Raw genomic sequence first — 27,776 nt, forward strand, 5'->3', positions numbered from 1 at the left:
CCAACTTTACCTAAGTATTTTAAAGTTCTGCAACGTGAAAATTAAACAACCTTTTTTAAATTTTTTTTTATCATGGGATTAATTGTTTTATGATTTTTAATGAAAACAAAAACAGTTGATTTTAAAAGTAAAACTTTTTAGTTACAAAGACATTGCAGCGAGTTAAACAATAATAATGCATAAATAACCAAATAAAAGAGAGAGATATACATTTATAATTAATAATAATCGTATATGGTAGATAGGGAATTAAATATACATAAATTATTTATTAATAATTAAAATATACTATGTGCTGAAATCGTAAAATTAGTATATTCAAAAGAACAAAATTAAAAGAAAGCATTATTAATTGTAAAATCTATGACTTAGTTCTTAAGTTTTCCAACTGAGCGGGAAATCCTATAAAAACAAAACCGAAAAAAAAAAAAAAATAAAGAAACAACAAGCGATTGTATTTTTTATATCGTTTGACGCATTTTTTTAATCGTTCTCAACAATTTTTGTTTGATTCAAAATGTTTTGCTTAAGTTTTTTGTTTGTTATAATTGCTTTGTCAATCGTTTTGGTATTTAGCATCAATAATGATCGTCAGATCCGTGGATCGTTTAAACATGTAATCGTTTAATCGTTTAATCGTTTAATCATCTCAATATACGCTCTAAGTTTTGGTTCATGCTGTCCTAAACCACACACCCAAATTGGGCGGCAATGGTCCAATGTTTTGCTTTGGGAGTTAGCTCTCTTTAATACAACTCAATTGTTGCTTTGTTGCATTGTTCTTCTCTTTTAATTTTCTGCTGCTTTTAATTTGTTTTTTTTTATTTTTTATTTCGCATTTTGAACTTAGTTAACCTATACGTATGCGTAACTAAAAACATAAAGTTATATTTATATATATATATAAGATACAATATGTGTATCTATATATATAATATGCAATTAGAAACAAGCATTAAACTTTTTCATTCGCGTTTCGGTTTGCTATAATATTTGCCATTTATTTCATACCCTTCAATCTCTTTGCTTTTCATTTACTTTCATGTTGATGTGTTTTTTTTTTGTTGGTGCATTACATAACCTCATCGTTCTAGCATTCGAACTGCTTTATGCTCTTCCAATCCAAGATCTTACTCCAAGCGCGCCTTGTAGGTGGTCTTCCAGATCTCGGCAAGTGTCACGGCGCTGTGGAAGCGATGGAAAATGCAGAGGGGCAGTGTGATGCGTTGGATGATGGACCAGGGTACAAAGCCGTAGAACTCCAGTTGCACCTATTCATTTGGATAGAGTTCGAGATCATTTGAATTGAATTAACCGATACTCAAGCCATTGGCAGGCAATAGACAGTAAAACATACGAGTACATGCAGCTACAGTAAACACTCACAACCATAAACAAAATAATTTGATTTACAGCACTGCTCAAATTCATTATTATTATCGATCAGTCAACAGTTAACATGCATATGTATGTATTTATCTCTGAGCTGTTAATTTCTATTTGACTTATATTTTCCAGGGACTGTAATCATTATAAGGTTTATTATAAAACTCAAGAAATAATCATTATTTTTTATTTTTATTATTTTACTTATGATTACTTTTGACAGTAATGATTATTTCTAGAGTTTTATTTCTTTTGATCAAAAATAAAACTTAAGTTGGTTTGTTGAAGTTTTTATAAGGAATATGGACTACATTAATATATATACATTCTTAGTCAGTGAACCAAAACAAAAATCTAAAATCCTTTATAAATTTAATTTAATTTCTGTCCATAATCCTTATAAAAACGTCAACAAACCAACTTGATCAAAAAAATAAAACTCAAGAAATAATCATTACTCTATGAGTTTTATTGTTTTTTCCCCTAAAATTATGATTATTTCTTGAGTCTTATTTTTTTGCTCAAAAATAATAATTATGGTATGAGTAAAATAAAAAAAATCATAAATTTGAAGATCATGGTGAAATTGCATAGATTATCCCTAAAGAAGATTTTTTCAATTTAAAAAAAAAACCAAAATAATCATTATTTACTGCCCTGATACTTTCTTTAGAAACTATTTACAATTACTCTAGTTATTATTTATTTATATTTTAAATTAAATATAAGTATGAATAAAGGCCATTAGGTAAGAGTATCTAAGATACAACTCGTTCTTAAGAATTTACAATCGTTATATTATTTTTATCAGTTTCTACTACTTTTATTTAATATAGTTTCCAAACAATAATTAAAATTAAAGTCAAAGAAAAGTATTGAAAGAAATCTTTACAGCTCAGATATATGTACAAAATTTTTAACTATATTATGTACACTACAACTTCTTTATAAGAAACTCGCAGTGAAAAAAAAAACAATAGTTTCAAGATCGAAACAAAAAGATAGAGAAAGATTTGTTATAACGAAGTTGAACTGTATGTACTATAGAAAATTTACGAATAACAAATAACGAATAACGAATAGAACGAACGAGAGCGTTAATCGTCTTACTTAACTCAGTCTCGCTTACGTACATATCTACTTACAGGATTGGCGAATACTTTTTGAGCTTCGAATGTGTAGATGGCAAACATGGCCACATTGCAGATGAGAAGGAAGGTAACAATCTGGCGTCCGGGCTTGCTGCGATCATGCTCCGGCAAATGGACACGGCGACGGGATACATCGGCAATAAACAGCAGCTGTAGAATGACCTGAAAGACGGCAACACCGCCCGTGGTCGTGACCAACAAACTGGGCTCACTCTCGAGCACCTTCAAGCTGCCGGCAATGATGCTGAACACTGAGTAAGTGAACAGGCCAAAGGCCGAGATGCGCAACAAAATGTCATTCAGACTCGATTGCTCTTCGCAGCGGAATTTCAAGTTCTTGACTCTGAAAATGAATAAATTTGGGAATAGTAAGGATTGAGATAATTACAGATACACATGACAATAGTAATAACATTATTCTAAAGTTTTTTAAGCAATCTAGTTTGCTTCTTTATTTTTTTTTTTTTTTGTGAGTTTAAAGGTTGATTACGTGGAGTGTAACTGCGAAATATTTAGTAAAATATGCAGAGTTTAATCAAGTAATGCAAATCAAAATGCGAATCCTTTCAACATTAGTATTATTTCATACTTAATGGGAATTGGATTACCATATTATTTTTCTTGTTGCTTTTTAATAAATTTGTTGAAAATCTTTCTAATATATCTCATGTTCCCATATTTTGAACAATTGGTTCAAAATCAAGGTATATGAAAAGTTATTTTTTTTTTATATTTTTTTTAATGTGTAGGTGAGTTTTTTTTTAACATATCTCAGAAGGTTACACTAAATAGCTAATATCTAGTGCTTTAAAAATCTTAACGGAAACCTGATAATGGTTTAGAAATATTACCAAATTTAATGAAAATTTTATAAATATATGATTATATTCAGTGGCAAATTGAATGTGTTTGAAAAACTGCTTTGCTTTTTAGAATATCTATGCCAAGTTTAATAAGAACTGTTTACTTTCAGATAGAGTTCGTTTAACTATATATAATACGGGTATTCCTACTACTAGTTTTTTTAAAAAATGTTTTAATGAATATTATTTGTTTGATCATAGTGTTTGTTGATCAACCCACCTGATGAACCCAATGATGATGGCCAGTATGGCAAAGGCCATGAGGATGCAGTGACTGGCATCGGCGAGATAAATGGCCAACAGCGAGAACTTCTGATGACGCACCAAGACGAAGAAGAGTATCAAGCAAATCAGCGCGCCGACCAACAACAACAGACCAAAGAATAGACCCTTCGATGAGCCAACGCAATCGACGCGACCGGAACGTGCCTGCTGTGCCATGGCAACGGCTCGACGGGATAGCATCACCTCCAGCCTATGCTCGAGATCCTCATCGTTCATGCGACCCGGATAGCGACCGATGTGCTTCCACATGACATACAAGACCACCGCTCCGATCAGCGAGTATTCAATGATAAACGGATACAGATACGGCGCCGAATCATACACAATGGTGCCCATAATGTCAATACGTCCGCAGGCGGTGGAATTGAGTGTGCCAATGTTGGAAGACAGCGCCGCCGGATATATGTTGTCCAAATTCTCGAAATTCTCAAAGGCCAGACCAACCAGACCATTGGACTCCTCATGCGAGATATCCGAATACGTTTGGAAGCTATTCTCCATGCCGGGACCAAATAGATTATTCATAATATTCACAGCGCTCTCCGTACTGCTCGCTGGCGTATTATCGCTGACACTTGTGCTGGGCGTGGATGCGGCCAGGCTGTTGAGGAATGACGATACCCCGGAGGTGGCCGTGCCAAATCCATTGCCATGTCCATTGCCGTCGACAGCAGCGGGCAACGTGGGTGCGGCCACATCGATGGGCGTTAGACTCGGTGCGGCGCTTGAGAGGATGCGTTGCAAGCTATTAAAGGGTGTCTCACTGGTCGTGCTGCTCATGTCGACGGCCGTTGCAGCGCTGTTAAATGATGGCATTGGCATACCGCTGCTGCTGGCTGCTGTGGTTGTAGTTGTTGTTGTGCTGCTGCTGCTAGTGCTACCCATGGTGCTGGTGGCAGCTGTGGTGCTAGTGATAAACTTCTTCAGCTTGCGGGCCATAGTAGTACTGTGCCATTGATAGCCAGGCGTTGTATATGCCGTCCTCATGGTTGTTGTGGTTGTTGTTGTCGTTGTGGGGCTGCTGGTGCTGCTGGCAACATCCCCCCCACCCATGCCCAAACTCTTGGAGATGCCATCGACCGTGTTGCGCACCAGCTTGGACAGCACATTGTCGCTCTTGTACACATTCTTGGGCAGCACATCCTCGCCGTCGAGTACCTCGAACTCGCTGTTGGGTCCCGTGTGTGTCCGGAGCACGGTTCCGGCGTGACGCAGTGCATGCTGCCGGATCGAATGGGCAATCGACGATGCCTCCGGATCCGCTTCACGCTTCTGATGATAGATTGTGATCTCCAGCAGTGACTCCTTGACCAAAGTACGTATCCAAACGCAGATGTTGGTGGCCACCACATGCATCAGTCCAAACCGAGCGATCACCTTGAAGCGATGGATGTTCAACTGCAGGCAGAGAGAGAGCAGATAGACAAAGAAAGAGAAAGAGCGAGAGATCGCGGGGAAGAGAGAAAGCAATGCGCAGACGCAATTTTGAGTATACTTTGGAATCGTGTCTTTAAATCACTCTATATATGTATATATTTATAAAATAAGTATACAAGTATTTACAGTTATATTTATGTAAGTATATGTGTATAGCATAAAAACATAAAAGTACTCGGAATTGTTAACGAAAATAGAGATAGAAATAACTTCGTTACTTAAGATACTTTTTGCTGTTTTAAAGATTGAAATTGAGACTTCCCAAATTATTTTACCCAATCCCAATAACCCTTAAATATAATTACAGTAGTATCAATTTAGTTTAAGCTATTGTTTAATCTATAATTAATGACACATACAGTTATAAAATTATATACAGCTATGGCCACATAAATAGCTCAATGTAAATAATATCATTTATTTGTATGACCACGTCTGTATATAAGTATGTGCATTTTGAAGTGAGAGAAATATGAGCGTAGGGTAGCATGATTAGAGTAGAATGTAGAGTAGAGTACACTGAAAAAAAAGACCAACTTCTAAAATCAAGAACATTCATCTTTGTTCTTAAAATAAGAACATTTTAATACCATATTACTAATACTAAGAATATTAATATAAAAAATCAAAGTTCTTAATACAAGAATAAAAATCCCCGTGGAGCTCTGGTTAGAGAAACCGCCTCAGTTGTGAAAAGCAGTAGGCGGCGGTTCGAATCCCACTCGTAAAAAATGAAAATAACATTTACAAAATTACTAAGATTAAGACAGAATAAAATATATGTAAATCAAAACAAGAAAACTATAAATAAAAAAATTATCGACTGATTTTAATTTTAAGAACATTTGTTCTTAAAGTAAGAACTTGGTCTTATTTGAAATGTTCTTAAAACAAAGATGTGCTTTCTAATTTAAGAATTTTATGTTCTCGAAGCATTTTTTAGACAAAAATTCGTAGTTTTGAGACCGAAATCTTGATTTTAGAACATTTTTTTTTATCAGTGTAGTAGAGTAGAATGTAGAGTAGAAAATGAGTTGTATATCGTACCTGAAATGGTGGCCTAGTCTGCGATCGCGAATGGGGCGGAGTTGTTGGGATTATGTACACAAAAATGGTTCATTAAAAAAACTAAGTACTTTGCACAATTTCGAAAAATTTATTTAAAAAGAATGAATCAATGAATGAATGAATGAATGAATGCATGATGACGTGAAAATTTGAATGGTTCATGAATGCGTAATGCGTGTACGTGTTGTGAATGTGAATAATGTGAAGCTTAAGCTGATAAAGCTGATAAATCTGATCTTTTGTTATTATTGTATTTTTTTTTATATATTTATTTTTGTTTTGACCTGAGATGAACAATTCGACTGTGCCGAATGTGAGAGTAAGTTCACTCTCATCATAGATATGGTATGTTGCAAGGTTGCAAGGTAGCGATGTTGCATTGTTGAATGAAGCAAAGCGAAACAAACAAATAAGTGAAATGACAGATGATGAATGCGAATGCGAATGCGCGAATCAATGATAATGAACTCAACTGAACTAACTGCCAATTAACACGCCAATTTAAGCGAGCGAGCGAGAGAGAAAGTGAGTGAGACAAGGACAGAGCGTGAGAGAGAGAGAGAGAGTGAGAGAGACTAAGTGTGACCGTACCGAGCCTAAGCTATGATTATGAGCGTTACAATTTGAATATCGCACGCAATTACCGATAAAGAAAATCGTCAGGTACCCAAAAGTCATTAAATTTTTTCCTTTTGTTTTGATTTTAAAAGATTGTTTCATTTGCAGTACCTTACGATTTGCAGGTTCACAATTATGTGCTTTCTTTCAGGTCGTGTCAACGCGTTGATCGTGAACTTAAACTTAAAACTAACCTCAATTGGACCGATGGAGGACTGGGACTTGGTTGGCTTTTTGTTAGATTGTTTTTCAGTGTGTACTCATGAATGTTAACATACAATTATAGTATTATAGTAGTAGTAGTAGTAGTAGTAGTAGTAGGTGGTAGGTAGTAGTAGATAATAGTAGTAGGTAGTTTATTGTATTTAGTAGTAAGTAGTTATAAGGCTTACAGTGTTTAAGTTTGTTTTTAGACAGAAATTTGAGTAAGTCGTATCATACTTCTACTCGAACATGAATTGCGCCCCAAATGCGCACTGAATGGACTTACCCGTGCATTCATGAATATAAAGTACATCTGCATAAAGGTGAATATCATCTGGAGCAGTGGATTGACACCGATCAGTATGTGATGACAGGGCGAATCGAATGGTATCTCAAAGAACGAACCAAACTCCAATCCAATATAAATCATGGCACCTAGTCCAAAAGCTAAAAACCAATTCAAAATCAAGCAATCGCAATAACAAGAAAAATGTCAGACAAAAAAAAAAAAAAAAAAAAGATAATTTGGAATCAATTTCTGTTGATCATTTACCGATGGCACCGACGCGCAAAAAGAAACTTCCGTGCGTGAGATCGCTATGCGTAGTCTTCCTCTTGCGTGTATTCTTCGGGGTTACGGCCACCTCGGCATCTACGGGTGCTTCCTATTGTTTAAAAAAAAATAAAATAAAATAAAAACACATATTTAAATATAAATATGATGATGAGCTGTTGAGATCGCTACTGAATCAGCGTATGGTTAAAATTCATATGTGCACCCTAATTAATGTGGCCTTATCACTTGACAACCGTCGTCATATAATTAACGAGGGTCTGTTAATCCACCCCATTGGATATACATATGCGATTCATACGACTCATGCCATGTTTATGTTATGAGGTTCATTCAGTTAGTCACCCTGCAATTCGTAAGCCCTGACACGAATCACATTCAATTACAGAAAATCTGTATATTAACAATGCATAATATAATACATCTATACATCAGCTGCTATTCTAAATTCCCAAACAACTTCTCTAAAATTTCAGGACAGAAGCTTATTACAATGTTAAGTCTCTGAAAGGCTTGCTGAGAGAAGCAGCGAGAGAAGCACCGAGAGAAGCTATGTGGGAACCCCAAAAAAAATTTAACGGCTTAAAGATGTATTCAGAGATATGGTGAAAGAAGCTCTGAGAGAAGCACCAAGAGAAGCATAAGGAAAATTGTCAATAGAAGTGAGAAGTCTTCTAAATAATTATGAAATTGTTATTATTTTTTTGACTTGTAGACTTATAGAATTTTCTCTATATTCTTTTTTCTAATATTAAACTAAATCTGCATTTCTTTCACTTTCTTGCTGTTAATAATATTAGTCGCTTCGTAAATAACTCTCACCTGATATGCGGCGCCTTTTCCAGCTTTTCCAGAGTCCTTAGAGCCTTTCGCATCCTTCGAATCGGCTGGATCTGCATTCTTCGTTTTCTTCGATTTCTTCTCTTTGGGCTGTGGTTTCGGTTTGCTGCCGCCATTGCCGCCATTACAGCAAGAGCTCTCTGAGGATACAAATCGAAATGGAAATTGAGTAAAGAAATAAAGGACTTGACAGCACTTGGAAGAAGTGCATCCAAGATGTGTCTTACCCTGCAGCAGGAAACAAAAGACGTACAACAGGAAGAGTATGCTGGTGCCATAAAGGTAAGTGAAGAACGTCTCGTAGTAGAGCACCGGTAGTCGGTGTGTGGTCACATCGCTGATCACATATGCGATGCAAACAACAATCAAAAGGATCGCATACACCAGGCTGGTAACAATGAAGAGCGATGTCCTGTGAAATGTTCGCAAAGTCAACAATTAAAGCTCAATTGTAATAATTTCCACAGGCACAAATTGCTCATATCCTACATGTGTATGTATGGGTATGGGAGTGTGTGTGTGTGTTGCAAGGGAATCTGTTAAAAAAAAAATAGGTATTCCTTTGTGTGTGCGCAAAATTGCTTTTGGGTTAGTGTCAATTACTCGTACCTAGTTTGAAAGTAGTTCTCTAATAGACGTGTATAGGTGTGTGTTGTGTGTGTGTGGTGTGTGCGCATGTGTATGTGTGTGTGTTTGTGTGTGTCTCATGCCTTTTGAGAGCATCGTTTGACTGCTCGAGTGCATAACCTACTCACATGCATACCTAATTAGCTATTACCAGACACCAAAACATGAGAACTTGTGCCTGTCGATGCTCGGTACTCGATACTCGATATATGATGCCAATCAACGCCTATTTACGAGTACCATTGGCACAGTGGGTCACAATAGCAGTGCACAACATAATTTGATAATTGCTTAAACGTTTTAATAATGTCATCTTGTAACTTTTTTGTTACAAACTATTTAAGTTAAACTTAGAATCAAGGCTGCAAACTGATTCTGAATTGAACCTCGTAGAACCGGTTCGGTTCTAGTTTTTAAGCAGCCTGAACCGAACCCTTGTTATTATTTACTTAGCGATCCCGAGCCTACACTAAACCGCTTTCTAAAATAAAAGGTGCGGTTAGAAAAAAAAAAATATTTACATAAATTTTATGGTTTTATAATATTACGCAATTATTTGAGACTTTGGATTAAAATAAGTCATATTTAAATTATAAAATAAATTTAAATTAACATCAAAATTTGATTTCTTAAAAAAAAAAATGTAATTAGTTCAAAATGTAGAGAAAAATGTATAACAATACAAATATTTTCTTGTATGAAATTGAACCAAGGTTCGAACCCTAACTTTGGGTTGAGGTGGTATATTAGCCAATTTGCGAACCGAACCGATGTCTTGCTCTATGGTTCGAACCGCCGAAGCGAATCTTAAACAAAATTTTGGAGGCCTGCAGCCTTGCTTTGAATGCATAATGTAGAAAAAAGCTTTATGTCCTGTTATTTATTTTCCAAATATTTCATAGTCATAACTTGTCTAATTTTCGTGTGAAAGTCAAAAGAACTCTTTTGCTCTTTTTTTCAAAATTCATCAAATGAGTGTATATAAACTACTTGAAATATACAATTAAAAAATGAAGAATTTGTTATAATTATTTTATTTTCGAAAAAAAAGTAGCTAAATTGATTTTTTTAAATTGATTACTATTTATTATAAGTTCTTAATATTTGGTATACAGAAAGGCTAAAGTTGATAAAATTTCCTTCAGAGTCAAACTTAAGTATTACTATAGATTAATTTAAATTTGTTATATATTGTTTTCCCTTTCTTTCGTTTGTGCTACTCATTTGCACTTGCCCCACGGTGCCGCACATTGTATTGCAACTCGTTTGCATTATTTGACCCAGTTAGAAACATCAACGGCAAACAGGCATCTCACTCCAACTCACACATACACTTCAACGCTCATTTGCATATGTATTTGGGCTGCTGTGTAACAGCTTGCGTGTGTGTGTGTGTGTGTGTGTGTGTGTGTGTGTGTGTGTGTGTGTGCGTGTGTAAGTTACAGAGATACAAATGTATCTTAATTGCAACTGATAAAAACTATGTATAGAAACGAATAATTGCGAAACTAGTAAACGTCTGTACCGATTTCCGTTTATATCTGAATACTAACTAAACTCATTAGATGGATACTCTAAAATACGACATGTGACTCCTTAAATTGAGAATCTGTGTATTGTCCGAGTGTTTGGTGTTTGGATTTGTAGGATTGCATTAATCGGATATCGGATATCGGATATGTTTTGGGATTGTGTGTAGTATAGTATTGTATGCATATTACCATAGTTCGATTGGTCCAGTTATTGGATTTGTTTGATATGTGCCCTGCACCGTTATTTTCGCTGGCATAAAACTGTGCTTATTTGGATTTGGCTTGAACGTGTAGCAAACCCTATAAGACGACAATTCGACAATTTGTTTCTTTGAGATACTACCAAGAAATCTTTGATACTTAGTCAAATAACTGATGGTATTCTGGTATTCTGGTATTACGACATAATCGTGGATAATAACTGGCATGGCTATGGGGTCAATGTGCGACTATATTTCATGGGGGTTCATCATGGGTTAATCGTGGGTTCATCGTGGGGAACACTGCGTTTTCGTTGGTAATGTACATATAGTGGTAGTAGTAGTAATATTAACTAAATGCGGAACTTGGTTACATACAAAGACAAGTACATTTATAGATAAAGATATAGATATAGATATAGCTATAGCATTGGTAGTATTTGTATGTACAGCGTAGCGTAATTTCTCTATATATAATGAAGTATTTTTGGGATAGGTGTGCGTGTGTGTGTGTGTATCTAACTGTTATACTTGATTTGTACCGCTGCGTGTAGGTGTGTGTGTGTGTGTGTGTGGGTGTAGAGTATTGGAGGGCCTGGCACTTTTGGCGGCCTTGAGTAGCATCCACAGAGTAGCACCCACACCACATTTGCACCCACCCACATTTCAAAGCACTCTCTTTCTCTGTCTATCTTTCTCACTCTCCCACTTCCTCACTCTGTCTCTCACTCTGTCTCTCTCTCACTCTCTCTCTTTCTCTCTCTTTCTCTCGCGCACCTTTGCAACGGCTGTGGCATAACATTCTTCAGCTCCATTTCCTTGTTGGCCGCATTGTTCTTCTCGGCACTGTCGGTGCTGCCGGCGGTGTGAGATCGGGACACCGGCAGAGTTGCCATATTGTCACCGCCCTCAACATCGACGGTAGCGACCTTCACTTCACCGCCGCCCATTGTCTCCGTTTCCGTGTCGGTCTCCGTTTTGCTGGCTGTTGATCCCCTTCCCGATGCACTTGCTTCAACTCTCGATTCAACTCGTCCGATCGATAACACCGATAGCTGCGATAGCTTTATTTATTTTTCCTTCAACTGTATTCTTTTGCTTGCTTTATTTTTATTTCGTTCTCGCGACGTTACACTTGGCGTTGTCGTTTGGCTGTGACATGAAATATTAATGAAACAATTTGCAGCTCGAGTTTTGCGTGCAACGCACAAAAGTATGCAACAAATCTTTTGTTGTTCTTAAGCTGCGCTCTCTTATGTAAATGTAAATGTGTGTCTGTGTGTGTGAGTGTGTGTGACTGTGTGTCTGTCTTGCTCTCTGACATTTTGTGGAACGCATTTGAAATGCATTTGGCAAATGGGCAAAATGAGGCGTGGCCAAAAAGCGCGAACCTTAAGCCGCACTTGAAGCGCCTGTTGTTGTTGTTGCTGTTGCTGTTGTTGCTGTTGTTGCTTTGGAATGCGTCCCGGAGCGACCTAGTGACCTCTCTTCACTGCTGCTTCGCTGCCGCATCAAGTAAACAACTCTCCGACAGCAAAATTCAACCCTCGCTCACGCATTCCAAAGCCAAAGCTCAGCCTCTGAGAGAGCGAGAGAGGGGAAATGATAACTGCGTGAGATTAACACGAATCCAACTGGAGTGTATGTGTGTGTGTGTGTGTATGCGTTGCACAGCTAGCACATATATACATACATTTATCTGATATACATTGCATACAGTTATAATTCAGCTCGAGCTCCACACTTGAGAGTACAAATTTTGCTCTCACTCTCTCTCTCTCTCTCTCTCGCTGTTTATGCTGTGTAACAGACATCAAAGTGTGTGCGTGTGTGTTTGTGTGTGTGTGTAGAGCTGCCCGGTGCTATCAAAAACCAGGAGAGGCAAAATCTTAAGCGCGCCCAACGCATCCTTTTTGCAATGCTCAAAACTCAGCAAATTGTTTCAATTCAACATGAGAAAAAAATACGCAAAAAGATTGAAAAAATTGTCTCAACGTTTTGTTCACTTTTTAGTTTAGTTTAGATGTTCTTATGATTTAGGTCTTCTGGCACTTTGAGCACTTTTATTTTTGTCACTATATTAGATTAGCAGCCTTTTCACAGCCTGCACAAATTTGACAGCAGACACTAAGTATAATTGATAGCAGAAAAAAATTCGAAAAAAAATGCATAGAATCTTTGTGATTTGTTGGTTATTTTTAAGAACCAGACTGTTTGCTGATTTCTGATTTCTGTTTTCACTGTGAACTGAGAACTGTGAACTGAGAACTGAACTGTGTCTTGGCTACCTTGCGAACGCTGTATATAACACGTCCAAGACCCTTTACTATCCAACTACAACTGAAAAGGCTCGTCTCGGTTTAAGCCCTCTGCTGTCTGCTGTCTGCTGACTCTACAGCAGCCGCCCCTGTGCGCCGAATCTCTGGCCAGGCCTCTCCTTATTGCTCTATCTCTCTATCCCACTCACGCACACAGCCTGTCTCTCTCTCTTTCTCTCTCTCTCTTAGCATGGATGCTGTGTTAAAGGAGCATACGGTTTTCGTAGGGGAAACATTCATCCAGTTTTCGTATGGCAAAAAGTAGGACACATTGTGTTTCTTTCTCCACATATAATTTTTTTTCTCAGTTTCTTTGCTTTTTTGCTGCTTTTGGGTCCCGCTGTCCCTTTCCAGCATTGCCATTCATAGTGTACGGTTTATTATTTGCATAAAGCGTTGAATTTACTTTTATATCCCTCTCTCCCTCTTTCACTCTTTGCCTCTTTCTATTTGCTCTTTTATTTTTATTTTGGTTTTATTTCTGATTGACATGTTAATGACTCGTTTGGCTGTGATTGCAGTGTGCCTCACACCTGCCCCTGCACCTGACCCCCTCACATTCGTCCATCCGTCGCTTTCCACTTTGCCTTGCCAATGTGACTTGTTGACAAAGCTCAAAATGGTTTTAGTTCCGTTTACTTTTCGGATTTGCGACTTGTCCGACAAACGTGTGGGTGTGTGTGTGTGTGTGTGTGTGAGTGACTCTGCTCTTTGACAGCGCCTTTTGTTAGTTTGATTCATTTGAATTGTGAATGCAGCCGTTGCAATGTGTGATTACAGGGTATCCTTGAGCCTTGTTAGTCAAAGCTAATCCCCAATTGTAACTTACACAGCATTAAAATATAGTTTTTATTCCATGCTATCCATACTTAGTGTATACAGAGTATCTGCAAGTCGTGCATTGCATATTCGCAGGTTAGTTTTGCATAAGTTTGTGGCAACAATAGTTTAGATGGAAAATGGGTCACTTGTTACCGACACATGAATGAAAAATGTAGCCGAGAATGCAAAACGTATTTCGATTCCCACGACAAAATCCATCAATCCAAAGGGTGAGTTCCGGCAATAGGGGGTGTTTCTGCAATTTCAAAGCGCAGACCACAACATATTGCAAGCGGCACAAGTTGCAGCTAGTCAAATCACAAAATCAAATGAACACAAAAAAAAAATAAAAAAAAATAAAGGAAGTAAAGCAATGGTTGGTAAGGGAAGGGATGCAAGAAAGGACGAGCTGTCAGTTAACTGAACGCAACAGCCCAAAACTCAATTACCCACATTGGCCACGGGCACATCGTATGTGTGTGTGTGTGTGTGTGTGCGAAAGCCGAGACCGGCCCGAGACAACCCCACAAAGCGTAAAAAGGAAGCACAGTGGTTAAGACTGTTTGAAAACGAAACGAATAGTTAGTTAGCTGTATAAGCTAATTGCGCAGTTACTTTGGGTATATTTCAATACAAATTTAATATATATTTTACAAATATTTTCAATAAATTGATTGCTTTTTGATAGTGTTATTAAAAAAAAAAAAAAGTCGACTAAGAAAGCACATTTTATGTACAAGTATCTAAATTGTATTTCAAATATTTTCAATATTATACAAGGGTGCCACAGAAAGCGAAACCAACCGAAAATCTCCCAAATCTCCATATATTTTTAGGAGATTTTCGGTTTCTGTGGCACCCCTGATAGTGTCTTTTTTTTATTTGTGCCATTAAGATTGGAGTAAATTTATGTAAGTTGGTTAAATATTTTACAAAAATTAATTGAGTCTAAAATATTTTTTTTTTTTTAAGTATTAAACGTTCAGTCTTCTTTCAAGTTATTGTTTTAGTGACACGTTAACATATTATTTACATATGAGTACTAACTAGAATGGTTAGCTAGCAGATTTTCTAAACGTTTCTATAACTTTAGAAGTGGGAAGAGAATGCATATAATATCAATATCTGCATTCGTCAAATATCGTAATTAAATGAAACTGTACAACTCAGAACAAAAACTGTTCAATGAGTTTCAACAGCTTTAGTTTTTTTTTTCGGTATTTTAAATACAGTTTATCGCCATGTTTCAACCACAGTGCGCTGCCAGCGGCATTTACGATAAACACGACTGCGACGTTGACGTCGACGTCAGCGTCAGTCCCTTTGGCAGCCTGTCGACAACACATTGAATACCGTAAATGTTTTGCGCTTTCGTTTCGTTTGCACCGCAATTCGTGTGTGTTTTGCGTAGTTTTGTTTTGTGCGCTTTTCACAACAATCAACATCGGATTCTGTTTTGCTACTTCGTTCGTTCCAAGCACGCCGGCAGGGAATCAACGACGCTGTGAGAACGCTCCAACTCGTTGCGCTCGGTGTTCACTCGGTGTATCAATGTGCCTGGCCATTGGAGTGTAGGGTGCGTTGTAAGGTGGCCAGGCCCAGGAAGGGGTTGCATTGGTCGCAGGCACAAAATGGATTTTGCGTCGCGAGTCGCCAACAACTGCGTCGCACTGCATTGAATGACATGCACAAGGATGGGAAGATGGAATGGAAATGGGAATGGGAAGGGAAATGGGAACAGAAAGGCAATGTAAAAATAAAAATAAAAAAAATACCACAAACTGTGCAACAACCGCACCCAGAGAATCAACCATAAGAAAGTAACCATAAGCCGATAAAGATGGTGCCACAAAAAACTGTGCAAATAGAGGTTAAGTGATATTAATATTCCGATGGTTATTACGACTCGATACAATTTACGAGCGAAAACAATCGTCTCGGCAAAAAAAAAAAAAAATTATACAGGGTGGCAACTTGAAACTTAGTTGACTGGCTGAATACGACTTAATCCATTTACAATTGCAAGCTAATAGATTACACAGACGGTTGAAGCATGTTTATATCGTGTTATTTAATTCGAATCAACTTTTGTAAGATTATTCTTTAAATAAAGATAGTGTTGGGGTAGACAGTAATTCAGTTCTTTGAAGATATTTCGTTTTATTTATTTTAAATTCAATAATATGAACATGAATTTATATTTTATTTGAAATTACGATAATACAAGTAATAAGTAGATAGAGTTCCAGACTATTTAAGCTCCTGAAATTATATGGTATCATTGGGAAATATCTTAGACCTCTCGTCCTGTCGTTTTTGAACACTTTAGATTTAGTAAGTTTCTTTAATTCAAGATTTAAATAAATTAAATTAGAGATTTCAGTACCCGCTACTTTAAGAACTGTATCTGTACTTAGTTTTCGTTTCAACTTCGCAACTAAATTTGAGCTGCGCCAAAGGAATGTTTGAAATACAACTATTAACTGGCATCTGGCTAAAATTACTGGAGCTTTTGTTGAGCAGGTTCAGCTATATATATGGGCTCTGATGACACTGAACATATGCTCAGAGCTAACAGCAGGAGACAGGAGAATTTGGGGGGAGAAATGCTCGTTTGTAGTCTGTGTAGTTATTTATAGTCGATGGTCTTTGGTCTACCCCATTGAAAAAGGTTCACAAGCTATGCCCATGAGAAGTTTAGTGGTATTTTTAAAAAAATTGAGCCTTGCTTAATTGAAGGTGGTAATCATTAACCTTGTGTGCATTCATCTAAACATGCGTCGCATTTGCAGAGGGGTTGAGAGCATCCAGAAATAGGCATTCCACGCAGAAGGAAGATTGTACAAGGTTAGTTTATCGATAGATCGATAAGTATGTTATCATCTGGTTTATTTATTGAGTTTGACAAAGTCCAAGGAGACATGAAAAGAAGAACCAACAACTTATAATATTCATCTGTTTACAATTTTGACCCCTAAATTTAACCAGCTCAAAACATGTACGGATAATTTTGTTTCTCTTGTCGCGAGTTGTCAGTTTTGTAAATGTGATACAACACGGGAATGTAAGTCATTTTCACTATAAATTGCAACAAAGCTGGACCCAGTAACAGTACCGACTGGTTGCCAATAGAGGGAGGAGGGGTGAGGTTCACCCGGAGAGTTACATGCAGTGTGGAAGTCAGTTCTGGGACGCGGCTGAAGTTGAGATCTTGGCTTGCTTCGCAGGCAGCTGAAATTCAGGCCGAACTCGGTAATAGAGATAATAGCGGGATACTAAAGACAGACGAGCAAGAGTGAACTTTTCGTGTCACGACATAAAAACATCTCTTAGTAGAGCTGAAGAAAAATTAATATAAAGTATTAGTATTTCTTATTACTGGAAACTTATTAAGTTGAAGATGAATTGGAGTGGATTCTAAGGCTTGATTAGCAATAATAGAATATGTGGTTCGCTTCACAGATAGAATCACGAGATGCTGTCTATTTCTCTTTAGCAAGCAGTTATTCAAAGAGCAATCGTTGACTTTATTTCGATTTCTTCGATTAAGAATAAAAATATTACGTGTACTTTTTGTGACGCATCCCTTTGAGCTCTCTAGAAATCTTTGGCCTTACTATATTTATTATATTTGATTAATAATTTTAATAATAAAACACGAAATGTCCCAAATGCAATTGAATAGCAGTCTTTATCACTGGCTTTGTCTTGTCAAATTCGATTATAAACTTGAGTAATACTACACGATACGATTGTACTCTTCGTGTCACGCCAAGAAATGAGATATGCGCACATCTCTAATTAGTTGGAAAAAAATCTTTATTGTAAGTCTTGACTTGTTGCATTCGATTATAATATTGAACACTACAAAGCGATGCGATGGTCCTCATCGTGTCACGTTGATTCGTGATTCGCGATTCGTGCTCATCTCTAGCGCGCATTCAGCCAAGTGGAGTCGAGTCTACGTCGCAGTCTTTGGGTTCGTTGGGTTCGTTGTCGGCAGTTGTCAAGTTGCGTAATTTGTTTGCAACTTCTTCAACTTACATGGTTGCAACTTGCATTATACGAATATAAATGATTTTTATGCCTCTTTCCTACCGAATCGCTGACTATTTGTTTTATGTGCCACAAACAGAGACAGAGAATAATGGAAAGACAGAGAGAGTGATAGAGAGGGGGGGTCTGTGGAAGATTGAGAGTTGCAGATGGAATTGCAGGCTGCTTAACAATGCCCGACACATAATCGGAAATGTAAGGCAATGTGTCTATTATGTCGGCTCCTCCCAGTTCATTGACATTATAATCCGGCGAGTTGCCAAACAAGCCCGCTGACAATAGAAACTTGGCCAGAAAGAACATAGGAAAAAAGTGCATAATAATGTACACAACATACATATAATCGTACATATTCCCTATCCCACTAAATGGTATTAGCTCTGTTTTTATTTTGGATATTTTGGTGATTAGTCTTGTGTTCGAGTGTTAGTTTCTAGGTGCTTCTACACAATGCAGTGAGATCAGGAAGAGGACTATTAACAACTATTATTTAAGTGTAGGCAAAAGCAAATAATAAAATTCGACTTCGACTTCTATCATAAGTTTCCTTAATGTTAGGATAAAAAGTTAAAAAAAAAAAAAACATAAAATTGGTTTTTCTTTTTATATTTGTGATTATATTAATTATCGTATGGATAACTCCAATTTGAAATCTGACCTTTTTTGTGGTTGCGTCAGAACCGTTGGATGTTTACCGCTGCAACAATTTCTTGTGTATTAGTTAAATGGGAAATCACAAGGTTGATTTTAAGGTCTATGGAATGAAATCTACGAGTATTTAGAATAGATAGAACTGAAGTAGGCCTTAACCATTGGGATAGCATTAAGTAGAGACTCTTTAGATATGAGAATGACAACTCAAAATCATCACAAAGAAGAAGCTGAAGTACAAGCTGAGTTTTGGTTTAGCAGTGAAATGAGGACGGGGATTAATGAGATCACAGATGTAGTACCAGTATTTGTAAGTATATAAATAATGTTTTTTTGTTACTTTTGACAACGTATAGAACGAAACACATTTAAGTAGAACAGAATTGATTGGGGTGTATGATATGATATGATAATACAATGATCAAATATATTTTGGAATTATCTTAATGGAACACACTTACTTGGCATTTTTTGGTCGTCGTGCATCGATCGGAAAGTCATCATCGAAATCCAAATTGAAATCCTCGCCCAGATCATGTGGTACTAGCGGTGTGCGCTGATGAGCGGGACTCGTATGGTATCCATCGCCTTGTAGCTGTTATTTATTTTATTTTCGAGTTGAATTTTTCAAAAAGATTCGAGATTAGGTTTCATGTTATACGACTAATCGGTTTAGTCACAACAATAAATTGGAATTCGTATTTACAGCCATAGAATATACAAAATACAAGTATGATATCATAGTTCGGCCGTGCCGAAATTAGCGTAATTCACAATAGAGTTAAAAGCATGTTACCAACTTTCAATGGCAAACTCATTGTGAACGTCGCATTAAGATCTTCTCGAGATACATATATTTGAATACATGCGAACACCATTTAAAGAAAAACAATTCCAATTTATTGTCAGAGAAACGAATTTAAAAATCAAAATATATAGAAATAAAAGAAAACTTTACTGATAGGAATCTTATTTGAAATAACGCAAAGTAAAGGGCGAATCGTTCCGTAACTCGTGCAAGGATTATCATATCGCAGTTTTTGTATTGATTTTGGGCATATTCATGTTCTTTTTTTCGATTAGATTCAATCATTTCAATTTTCACATGGTTAACTGAACTTTTCTTTAACGGGAAAGCCCAAACAATAAGAGATATTTATATAGAAAAATATATACAAAATGGTAATTATTAATATTGAATATTGATATGGGGATAGTTACTATATAGTATAATATTTAAATTCATATGCAATATTTACAAGCATGTTTAATGTTGATGTTCAGATGAATGTTAATATGTTCATGTTAATGTTACTGTTAATGTTGATGTCATCTGGAATTGTACATGTCTGTTATGCTTGTTAATTTGATATAGGTATATGTATATTTATGTGAGTTGTGAGCTGATTTTGAGTGTATAATGAATGTATATGTGTGAGGCATATTGCATATGATTTGAATCCTTGGTACGAGTACATCCAACAGCCCCTACCTTGACCACAGTGCCGACCTGATGCGATTCGGTTGCCGATTGGCGATTGTCCAGTAAATTGGCTCGTTCCATATTCTCCAGCTGTAATGTTTCCCTTGGCTGATCCAATAGGCGTTCTCGCATCTCATGTAGATATGGACAACGCTGCATTCCTCACTCCTTGAACTCTCTTCCTGCACTCTTCCTCTTACTCGTCTTTTCGGGTTTATTTTTGTTTTTCTTTTTTTTTTTTTGTTGCTTATCTTAAAGATGTTTTGTCAATTAAATATTTGATAGCTAACTACTTTGCTTGAGTTCTAAATTAGCTGTATTACTAATAGACAAGCCCTAAGTATTATAGTAAATGATTTGCCATTCTTGACATATGTTTTTTGTTTTGGATATCGATAAGTATAAAGTTCTTTAAGAGGTAAATGCTGTTCCAGAAAAATCAGTCATTCAGTTTGCAGCAGCAGTTTTATATTAAGACTTTTCGTTTGAAAATTGGTCGTTCTGCAAAGAAAAATATAAAATATAATATAAATACCAGAGATTATAAATTACGAATAGACAAAATATCAACATTATATGGAAATCATTTTTAAATCAAATATCGAAAAATGTGCCCTTGAGTTGTTGAGACGATCAACGAACAACAAGTGGAAATTCGAAAAGGAAAAAGCACGCACTATTTTATAGCTCTCATTGTGACCATCTGGGGCATGAATAGACATCTGACAGACTGACAGACCCACTGACTGACTGACTGACTGACTGACTGACTGACTGACTGACTGACTTGATATTGTTTTTAGCGAAATCTAATAAAAATCCAGTGAATTTTCAGCGATCTTGACAGATTGATGAGGGTCAGACACACTCTAAATTGCCGTATTCTGTTCTAACTACATAAATCTATCAAATATTATTCTACACTGATAAAAAAATATTCTAAAATCAAGATTTTGATTTCAAAACTAAGAATTTTGGTCTAAATTGCGTCGAGTATGTAAAATTCAAAATTTAAAAAAAAAAAAAAAAATTTAAAACATATTATTTTTTTCCTAACAACTTAAGATTTTTATTCTTGTATTTAGAAATTTTTTTTTTTTTTTTTGATTAATATTCTTGGTATTAGTAATATGGTCTCAAAATTTTTGATTTTAAGAACAAAATTTTTAACATGAATGTTTTTGATTTTAGAAGTTGGTCTTTTTTTTCAGTATATGAATTTGTACATGTATGTATGTATATTCATAATATTTGTACAATAATTTGCTGCCACACTTTGTTGCTGGCTTTTGGCCAACAATTATGAATGCATCACGCCCCCAATTTCATTCATCCGTTAGTTGAACGCATATGGCAATCGGGCCTAAACGGAGTGCAAGTGCAAGTCCCAGCCAAATGCACATTTTGACCAAGTATTTTGCTTTTTTGGATTTCGTACCGAGGTCGTGTGCCATTTCACAGTATTCGGCCAGCAGCACAGCAAGTCTTGGCAGAAAATTCGAATTGTGAATTGCTTGGGGGAATGCGTATCAAAACAAACAAAATCTCTAGTGAAAACAACTGCTGAAGAAAATCTACATGCATGTGATTTATATTAAAACTGAGCGGGTAAAAGATCTTCATCTTATTCCAATTTCCTCTTTTTTTAAAAACGGAAAAATCTTTAATTCAACTACGATTCTTACTTTAACTGTTTTTAACGTAGATACAATTTGTATATATTTGCTGAATATGTAGCTTCATAAAAGTTTTTTATATTCAATTTTTTTATGATACTTTTTTGAATATTTAGCTTTCTTCAGAAAACCCTCACACTTATGTATTGCATATAACAAATTTAATAAGTTTGAACCAGAGTTGTGCCTTAAAGCATTATCATTAAATTTTCATTATCATTAATAAAATGAATGATAATGAAATCAGATTTCACTAGCATTGAAAGATCTACTGCTTAATGAAATGTTATTTCAGTAGCATTGAAAAATCTACTGCCAATGAAATTTTTTTACTAGCATTGAAAAATAGTAATGCTAATGAAATTTTAACTACAATTCAAATTTGAAAGAAAATTTAAATAGCATTGAAAACTGAATTAAAACTATTATTTTTAATTCTAGTGTTACTGAATTTTAATTAACATTATTTTTTTCAGTTCTAATGAAATGATCAATGCATTACAGAATTAGTTAATTAATCACAACCCTGGTTAGAACACATGCCTACATTTTTTATTCATTATTGTTATTTACATATTAACCGATAAGTAAGTATCTACAATATTCCAATAATATCTCATATAAATATTGCTCAAATATTTTGCATAATTTTGTGTCTCAGATGAACATAAAGATACTTTGTACATGTGAGATACTTTTGTATTTTAGAAATTGTCTGCAAATCTTACAGTTTTTTCTACCGATCACTGACATATTAAAGTTCATCGAAGAATTCCGTATGGAAGTTGTTTGACTTGATATGGGAATCTTGGACTTGGACTGCGTGTGGGCTACTCGCTTGCGGCTTCTCCATTAGTTGGAGCTACTACAGTACTACAGTACTAAAGTACTAGGGCACCCTTGCGTATTCCGAATGTGCGCTGACCATTAACGGTCAAGCAACCTAAACCGCAAAAATGCAACGAGGCGGCAAACATAAAACATTGTTTTCCATGATGTTGGCCCAATCGTCATTCTGCTTTGGCTGTTCCATGGCCATTTCCAAGCGACGCCTAATGCTTCTTTCATTTCACACTTTTGGCCCCCTTCGAGTCAGAGAATTGTCGCATGTGTTTTGTTCTTGCTGTCGCTCCGAACAGTAGCAACATCAACAACAACCCAAACAACACAAACAACATTGCCACCAACACAGTCGCGTAAATTGAAAGCTTGCTTAATGCCATTAACATTTGATGGCTAACGACTGCAGCCAGAAAGACGGTCAACAGTTGTTGGCCACAAGTTATGGTCTATATAAGGTATCACAAAACTAACGCACACTTGTTAATTGCCAACTTCTCTTACTTCTCTGTTTCGCTTTCTTGCTGCAACATTTGCAACTGCAATCGATGGTGCAATTGCAATTGGGTGGGTGGTGCACTTGCCACCTGTCGTGCCACAAAGACACAAGTCGAGAGCTGGATGCATTTAACATGTTTACACTGAAAAAAACGACCAATTTCTAAAGTCATAAACATGCATCTTAAATATTTTGTTCTTAAAATCAGACCATCTTATATTACTAATACTTAAAATATTATTCTAAAAAATCAAAGATCTTAATACATAAAAAATCTTAAATTGTTGGGAAAGTATAAATATGTACTATTAATACTAAAAAAATGGTGGTAAGAAAATAAAATAACATTTATAAAATTATCAAGACAAAACATATAAAACAAAATAAAAAAAAAAACATAATTATAAATTTAAAAATTATTTTTCATTTTGTGAATTTTTGATTTTAATTTTAAGAACATTTATATTTAAAAAAATAACTTGGTCTGATTTAAAATGTTCTTAAAACCAAGATATGTTTTCTTAATTTAAGAATTTTATGTTTTCGACGCATTTTTTAGACCAAAATTGTGAGTTCTGAGAACAAAATCATAATTTTAGAACATTTTTTTATCAGTGTACAATAATCAAAATAATATAATCGTAAACAAAACTGATTTGAATTGTTGTTGGGTTCATTGCCCATCTTCAGTGGCAGATCGTAGCCTATTTCGATGATCAGTTTGCTTGTCGTTGTTGTTGTTGTTGTTGCTGTTGTTGTTGTTATTGTTATTGCTCTTGCTTTTATGACAGTTGCACAAAAGTGTCCGATGACAGATTACAAACAAACGACAGGCCTACAAACCGCACCCACACCCATCGCTGACTTGCAGATCGACGCCAACAACAAACATTTGTGTATCTTTTTCTGTTTCTCTCTCCTTTCCTTTCCTTTTTTTTTTGTTTTTGTTTTCGTGTATCTATTTTGTTTTTTATGCAGATGCATTAAAAATAGAGACGGCGCCCACATTGAGAACCGGATATGCAATTGTATACGAATACCAAATTGAGAATGGTTATGAGAATGTGCATATGAGATTGATGAGTACTGAGCTGAGCAGATGGACACATATTTAGCAACAATCAGGCCAAAAAGGAAACGAGTCCAACTGCTTGACTAACAAATACCCTAGGCAAAGTATTTAACTTGGGGTAGTTCGATTAAGGTGGCCACACAAAAAACATTTTGAACTGTATTGCAGTCAGTCGAGCCAATATCCTAAAAGGAAATTATGAGGTTGTGTATAGATTTTGGTATTAGGGTGACCAAATAAACGGAAAAAATTTACAAAACCAGTTTGAGCCGCAGTGCTATTAGTGATTTATAGCTAAAACAGACATAATTGTGGGTATACAGGTAATTAGAGTGACCATATAAACTATACCATGACCTTTAATTCGAAATAACTTCTAACAGCGTTTCAAGGATACCTGTATCCTAGAAAAGTACCAAAGGGAACAGGATAGTTTAAACTTTAAAGTGACCATAAAACAGAAATAATAATTAATTTATTACTGATGTTTTAGTTTCTAAAATTAATACAATATTATAAAAGATACTATAAATAAATAGAAAATATTTTTAAGACAAAAAAGGTGACCATATATGAAGAATTTGACAACACAAAATGCAAGTGATTCGGACTGGCAAGCTACCTTATTAAGAAAACTCTGACCATATATCAACAGTTCTATTAGGGTAATTAAGGTGACCATAAAACAGTAATGAATTTCAAATCATTGCCAGAGATCCACAACGGACATTTTCAATGAGCTTCCCCCAGGCGAGTTCCCTTGGTCAACCTCGAAATTCAAAGGGCCGCACATGGTTTGGGGGAAAAGCCGTGGGATAGTCTCAACCACCCTCTTGGGACGTACTTTGATGGGTGAGGCCGCTCGTCGGCTCATTAGCTCAATATTCTCATATGCCAGATATGCAGATATTTTATGTTTTATGCCTGGGCTGTATTTTTGTTTTGTTTAGTTTTTTTTTTCTGCTCTTTGTTTTTGTAGATTTACTCGTATGCCTTTGCCAAATGTAAAGCAACCACCCACAAGGGTCAGCGAAAAAACACACCACCGCCGTTAGAAAAAAGGTGGCATTTTCAACCCTCGCATGTTATGAATGCATTCACAGTGCTATTCAAACTTAGTCTGATAAAATTACAAGTTTGACGAAAGTTCAATGAATAAACTGAAAAAAAAACTCTTGAAGCTATCGATTGAATTGACCAACAACTTAAGTGTTTTTATAGCTGAAATCGTATTAAGAATGACCTAAGTCAGAGTTCTCAATATTGTAAAGATCGTTTGCTTTAGAAATGGGCAAAAAAGTAAATTGATAAGAGAATTATTTTTAGTTCATTACTTATTTATTTATTTAACATAAGTTTCACTAAATTGTGAAATTTCAATTAAGCTATAGGAGAATTGTCTTAAGATGCTTATAGTCTATCAAGTATTTCCTCCTAGTCCCATTAAGGTAGTACATTTATTAAAAAAAAAAAAATTAACTTATATACATTTTATGTCATAATGCCTTTAAATAAGTTGACTGGAAAAAATGGGGCGAGGTCGAAAAGAAATTATATCTTTATATTAGGGTCCATTCTTAGCGTTAAAAAACTTTAAATTTCAACGATCGTTTTTTGTTATTATTTGAATTTGGAATCGCAATGAATCACTGAACGATCGATGGACTTGATCTACCTAATCGATAGATCTCTCAATTTAAAGAGCGAAAGAGAGGTGGAGATTTAGTTTACACCACAAGTTAGCTTATAGCTTGTAAATTGAAACGCTTAATAACACTGATCTACTTGATACTGAGCTACTCAAGTTGCCTTCCCGCTCTTCCCTCCCACCATCATCGCATCATCATCGAATTGACCCAGTTCTGTTCTCTGTGCCATTTACTTATTTTTATTTTTTTTTTGAATAGTTTTCAAGCGCTGTTCAGTTCAGACCTGTGGTATACGTATTCAGTTTTAGTTTCCTTTTCCTTTTCATTTTCATTTTTCTTTCGCGACTCGCTCGTAACATTTCTTTTGTCAATTTTTCTTTTGTGGCACTTCTATGGGTTTACTTTGCCCCAGCCCCAGCGAAGGTAGCGAAAGATACGCATTCCAATGTCTTTCTAATGGAAGACCAAGAAATGTGCAAGCAAATACACAACTTTATATACATATATATATATATATATATATATATTTATTTATATGTATATACGTGTGACATGTGACATGCTTAAGTCCTCGTTGTATGTCTGTAACTCGAGAGGGTCACCCCAATGTTTTGATTGCTTGCTTCATTTCGGCAGAGGGAAATGGACTTAAAAGCTTCGCTGTGTTAATTAACGATATTCACACGAATCTCACAATTGTATGCTCAACTTAGTACTCATGTACACTGATAAAAAAAAATATTCTTAAATCAAGATCGAGAACATAAAATTCTTAAGGTTACAAAACACATCTTGGTTTTGAGAACATTTCGAATCCCACCAAAAAAAACCTCTACACGAGGTAAAAGTCTAGGGACGAAAGCAATTTCTAGCCTCAAAATTTTCTGATATCCAATTTTGTGACGAACAAAATTCAGTTTAATCTAAAAATTTTAAATAAAAATATAAATTAATAAAAAAAAGGGGGGAAATTGGCATTGAGCTTCTTTGTACATATCCGCAGTGATAGAATTAGTAATTTGGTCTTGTAAAGGACATATTTTAAAAACAAAATATTTATGCTGAATGTTTTTGATTTAAGAAGTTGGTCTTTGTTTTTTCAGTGTATGTACGTATTTTAATGTGTATGTACACACTGTGTATGTGTGAGGATTACTTACTTTTTGGGTTTCTTCAACTCTCACATGGAATGGCAGTTGCGTCCTTTCGTGTTTTGTTTTGTTACGCGATTCGCATGTCGCATATCGCAGTTACCGACTTCGTCCTGCTCTCGGCTTTAGCTTTCGCGACAAGGGGTGGTCACGAGGGGGAACGAGGGGGAACGCGTTGCACACGAGACGTGTGTGTGGGCGGCGTTTGATTGTTGCGCGCGCGTTTGTTGTCGCTGTTGTTGTTGTTGTCGCTGTTGTTGTTGTGGGTTGTCCTCAGTTGTTGCCTGCCTTTGCCAAAAATTTGTTGCGATTGCCGGAAACGGAAGGGGCACACAGACAAAATGGACGACGACGACGCGCACAGCAATCAAATGAATTGTTGCTTTTCACTTTTCGATTGTTTACGTTTTGTTATTATTATGTGCTGTTAATGTTGATTTTGATTTCGATATTATTCTTATCGTTGTTGGTATCAAAAGCTAACAGCTTGGTACAAAAATAGTTTTACTTAACACTTTTAGACATAGGAAAAAAAAATGTAAAATAAAATTTATTGCTAGCAATTACAGCGAGCCAAAACAACAATGGCAACAATGCCTTTAATAACAACAATAACAGCAACAACAAGAACAACGCCAACGACAACGACAAAAGCATTTACTTGTATTTAATTGCAATGACTACTCAAGCAAAAACAAAAACTTGACTTATTGCAAATAAAATGAAAAGAAAAATCCGATTTTAATTTCGATTACTTTTTGTTAAGCTTTATTT

At 35.8% G+C, this 27,776-nt stretch overlaps 1 protein-coding gene and 1 long non-coding RNA gene across 5 annotated transcripts; both read right to left on the reverse strand.

The window, feature by feature from the left end:
* Positions 1-530: 530 nt before the first annotated feature.
* LOC117782175 (proton channel OtopLc) lies at positions 531-27,426 on the reverse strand. Of its 4 annotated transcripts, XM_034619175.1 has the most exons (11): positions 27,012-27,426; positions 20,125-20,616; positions 19,094-19,227; positions 10,775-10,885; positions 8,654-8,838; positions 8,409-8,566; positions 7,566-7,677; positions 7,299-7,459; positions 3,621-5,083; positions 2,532-2,880; positions 531-1,271 (listed from the first exon to the last, which is right to left on the reverse strand). In XM_034619175.1, exons 2-11 carry the CDS (start codon positions 20,272-20,274, stop codon positions 1,131-1,133), a joined length of 2,964 nt encoding a protein of 987 aa, XP_034475066.1. In that variant the 5' UTR covers positions 20,275-20,616; positions 27,012-27,426; the 3' UTR covers positions 531-1,130. The 4 variants fall into 4 exon arrangements, with proteins under 4 accessions (XP_034475066.1, XP_034475083.1, XP_034475075.1 ...); XM_034619192.1 differs by lacking the exon at positions 10,775-10,885 and having other exon boundaries at positions 2,520-2,880; positions 20,143-20,616; XM_034619184.1 differs by lacking the exon at positions 10,775-10,885 and having other exon boundaries at positions 2,520-2,880.
* LOC117782201 lies at positions 11,891-13,787 on the reverse strand. The gene is made up of 2 exons (XR_004617236.1): positions 13,074-13,787; positions 11,891-11,937 (listed from the first exon to the last, which is right to left on the reverse strand). It is a non-coding gene; the product is annotated as an uncharacterized LOC117782201 (long non-coding RNA).
* Positions 27,427-27,776: the final 350 nt, after the last annotated feature.

The sequence above is a fragment of the Drosophila innubila genome, chromosome X (assembly GCF_004354385.1).
Source record: "Drosophila innubila isolate TH190305 chromosome X, UK_Dinn_1.0, whole genome shotgun sequence".
Taxonomy (NCBI): domain Eukaryota; kingdom Metazoa; phylum Arthropoda; class Insecta; order Diptera; family Drosophilidae; genus Drosophila; species Drosophila innubila.

What these genes read in the sequence shown, in the direction of transcription:
- LOC117782175 (XM_034619175.1), bottom strand. Translation starts at nt 20,274, where the DNA reads ATGCAGCGTTGTCCATATCTACATGAGATGCGAGAACGCCTATTGGAT. An exon ending in CGACGACCAAAAAATGCCAA is followed by an intron (nt 10,886 to 19,093) that starts GTAAGTGTGTTC and finishes GTCGTCTTATAG; the next exon opens with GGTTTGCTACACGTTCAAGC. An exon ending in ACTGGACCAATCGAACTATG is followed by an intron (nt 8,839 to 10,774) that starts GTAATATGCATA and finishes AACATTTCACAG; the next exon opens with GACATCGCTCTTCATTGTTA.